At 35.8% G+C, this 3,676-nt stretch overlaps 1 protein-coding gene across 2 annotated transcripts; it reads left to right on the top strand.

The window, feature by feature from the left end:
* The first annotated feature begins 1,897 nt into the window (after window positions 1-1,897).
* On the top strand, window positions 1,898-3,010 carry LOC112902380. 2 transcript variants are annotated; one of them, XR_003230571.1, is made up of 2 exons: window positions 1,898-2,027; window positions 2,342-3,010. XR_003230571.1 is itself a non-coding variant. In XM_025971437.1 (2 exons), exons 1-2 carry the CDS (start codon window positions 1,913-1,915, stop codon window positions 2,680-2,682), a joined length of 447 nt encoding a protein of 148 aa, XP_025827222.1. In that variant the 5' UTR covers window positions 1,898-1,912; the 3' UTR covers window positions 2,683-3,010. The 2 variants fall into 2 exon arrangements, 1 of the variants encoding a protein (XP_025827222.1); XM_025971437.1 differs by having other exon boundaries at window positions 2,351-3,010.
* Window positions 3,011-3,676: the final 666 nt, after the last annotated feature.

The following is a 3,676-nucleotide window of genomic DNA, read 5'->3' as shown; positions in this document are numbered from 1 at the left end:
TATGAACTTGCAGAACAAAATAAATATATGTATTGAACAAATAATACGTGCTCACATAACAATATATTTATACATTTGAAATAAATTATATAAATTCATAGAACATTGATATATACATTTAAAATAAATTATATAGTATCAAGGAATAAAAATATATATACATAAAACACAAGAAAAAATAGGTAATATGATTGAAACAATTTATATGAACTTGTGGGACATAAATTGTATATTTAGGATAAACAAATGTTGTAAGGAAAAAATATTAAAACATATAGGAAATAAAAAATCAACTGAAATAAAAGATACAAAAGAAGAGAATAAAAGGATCAAGTATTAATGTATTACTACAATTCTCACACTTAAATTATTGGAAAAATAAAGAAAGAGAGAAATAGAAACTATAAATGATATAAATATTATATACTTAAAGTAAAAAGGTGAAAATGAAGAATAAGAAAATTTAGAATAAGAAGGAAATGCGGTTTTCAAGCTAAAAAGAAATTATCTGTAAGAAAATTAGAAACAAAAAAGGATAATGAAAGTAGGAAGAAAATATGTTCACATGGCAAACAAGTTAGTATATATAGTAAAAAATCAGTCTACACAAATAACTAGTCAATATACAATATGAATAAATACCATGCATTGCACATGAATTATTCTTCATTACGACATATAGTTTAGCTAAAAAAACAATTAAGTATAAATTTTTTAATATCCAATTCTAAGATCTAAATTATTATAGAAAGATTTGTTCCAAATTGGGAGAAAGGGTACCAAGTAGATAAAACCAGGAAAAAAATAAAGAGTAGATAAATTATATAGATATATATGATTAGAAAAGGGGAAGAAATAAAAATTGGGCTGGAAGAAGTAGGAAAGGAGAAGAAAAGAATAAGAAAAAGAAATAAGAATAGAACTCATGGAGCATCAGGAGAAAAAGGCAACCCACCCACTAGGCACAGCTGCCTAGGAGCAATAGAAGAAAAAGAGCACGACTCCCTATATTTCCACCGTTGTCAAGGTTCCCAGTAGATTGCGCTGCAAATTAATTAATGGGCCAAATTATCCCCACCACAAGCCCACCAATAGTCTTTCATGTGATGCATTGAGATTTTATCACGCGGGCGATATCTAGCCATAGCCAGCCGATGAAGTGCATTTTCTTTCTATATGTACTCAATATTTTTTTTAAAAAATAACGAGCGCCAAGATTTGAATCACATGTGATAGATGGAGGAGTACCCTCATGGCCACATGATATGATGGTTTGTACACACCATATTATTATACAAAATAAGCATGTTGCATCTTATATATTAATCTATGGCAGGATAGATTAAATTTATATAAGCAAGTGTGCTAGTTTCTGTAGAAGAGGTGGTCCAAATACAAACAGATTGACTATACTTAACCAACCAAAATATGCTAGTACTTGCATTGTTAATTGTGAATGGAGAATGAAGTATATCTTACTCTCCGTTTCAAATTTTAGGTCGTTTTGGCAAATCTAAATTCATAGCTTTACTATACATTTAGATATATACTATGTATATATACATATGTAAAAACTATGTGTCTAAATTTATCAAAACGATCTACAATTTGGAATGGAGGAAGTAATTAATAAGAGGAATGTGTAACCACTCTGTCATCATCGTCAACGTACCCATTGTGTGACCTACTCTCATCTTGGAGACTATTTCAATTAATTCTACGATATAAAAGTTGGGGTCCACCGAAACATTTCAGTAGAGCAGCACGCGTGGGCTGGCATTGTCAGACCTTGTCCTTGCATTGACTTAGACTTCGTCAGAGAGAGAGAGAGAGAGAGAGAGTAAACGGAAGTTGCTTCCACCTCACTAGCGACAGATGACATGTGTATATTTGCACACGAGTAAGCAGGTGGATGCCCCTGCTAATAAGAGCCAAGCGGCATCCCAGGTCCATGCTACGGAGAGCTGCAGACGGCCAAATTGCTGGTTCCATTTTTGCTAAGCTGCAGACGTCCACCCCTGGAGAAGGTAACTACACCAAAAACTTTGTAGCCGTGGTTGCTTCTCTTGTAATAAAAATTCGGCAAATCTTTTATCGTCCTCTCTTTTAAGAAAACTTTGATTCACAAATTCTGTTTCCTTCTTGAGAGTGATGTTTTTAATTGCTTGCAATATACATCTACAAGATCGATCAAGCTCCTCAAAGAAAAAAAAGGCTACAAAATAATCAAGCAACATTATACCTCCAAAGATTTCTCTTTCTCCTGCCTGTTTTTTTAAAAAACTTTTTCTCCTGCCTGTTAGCTAGCTATTTCTGGCTGTCATCTGATTGTTGCGTGTAGTCAATTAAGCTTTTCGCGCGGCCATGGCTGGAGGAGGAGGAGTACCTGCGCCGTATGTGCAAGGTGGCACCTGCGAGAGGAATCTGCCGGCACAGGCTCGACACAAGAACGAGGCAAGGCCGGCGTACACCATCCCCGGCGTCCCCATGCCCGTCCGGCCAGCTCCAAAACAGCCGTCAACGCGGCCAAAGGCCCCTCCGTCCCCATCTCGGCCGGGGCTCAAGGACAAGGCCAAGGCCAAGGCGGCGCTGCACCAGAAGGCGGGTGAGACCAGTGAGATGAAGGACAGAGTGGAGAAGTTTTTTTCGATTTTCCTGGGAAACAGAGACAAAAAGAAGTGAGACGGTCGAACTGTTGGGAGCAATCAATTGATGAGATATCTGAAGATCAGTCAGGATAGTGCAATAGTGGTGGATGATGAATAGAATCTAGTCTTGGCTCTTAGCATGTGTGTTTAATTAGTTCAGTATATTTTTCTTCAAAAGAGAAAGAAAAAGTTCAGTGTGCCAAGTCTGCTTGTATGCATACTGCATGCGTGTGCCGTGTGGTGTGCAAGTATGAAGTACATGCAAATGAACCTTGATCTGGACATGTCTAGTGAGATGAACTGGTCAAGCAACTACAACGAAATGGCTTTTCTCGTCATATAAAATTCTGTCGTCCTTTCTTTTTTTTCTAATAAAAATTCGGTAAAGCTTTTTTCTTCCTTTAAAAAAAAACTTCAGTTCACAAATTCTGTTTCATTCTTGAGGGTGATGTGTTTAATTACTTGCAATACATTTATAAGTGTACAAGATCACAAAGCTCCTCGAAGAGAAAAAAAGGGCCCACAAGATCATTCAACAAAAGTTACAAAGATTTCTCTTTTTTTCCAGCCAGGTAGCTAGCTAATTCTGCGGACGAGTCATCTAATCACATATAGCTTTTCGCCAGGCTGAGACTCGAGGAGCAGGAGGGCCATCAGCTAATAATCAAAATTGTTTACCCTGTGCTTTCTTTTTATTTATTAAATGTTGTAGCACAATACTCATAAAGATACATAAATATCTTTATCCAATTGATCAGCTGTGACAAGCTTTAGTTAGTAATTATTATATACACTTTTTCATCCATATTTATATTCCTTTTTCACTTTGCATCGCACCTTCATGTATTTAATTGAGCCCTTTGTTTGATAAATATGTTTAATATAGCATCACTTCCTCCCTATATGTATACATGGTCTAGAATGTGACGCACGTTATACTTTATACATTAAGTATTTTCTATTTTAAGAATTACATGTTGTTATGCCGTGGGTTTCCTTTTTGATGGCGTAAGTAGCTAATTTAGATC

The sequence above is a fragment of the Panicum hallii genome, chromosome 1, assembly GCF_002211085.1.
Source record: "Panicum hallii strain FIL2 chromosome 1, PHallii_v3.1, whole genome shotgun sequence".
In the NCBI taxonomy this organism is placed as follows: domain Eukaryota; kingdom Viridiplantae; phylum Streptophyta; class Magnoliopsida; order Poales; family Poaceae; genus Panicum; species Panicum hallii.
Note: the sequence above shows the minus strand (reverse complement) of the source record. Positions and strands in the feature narration are given on the sequence as shown.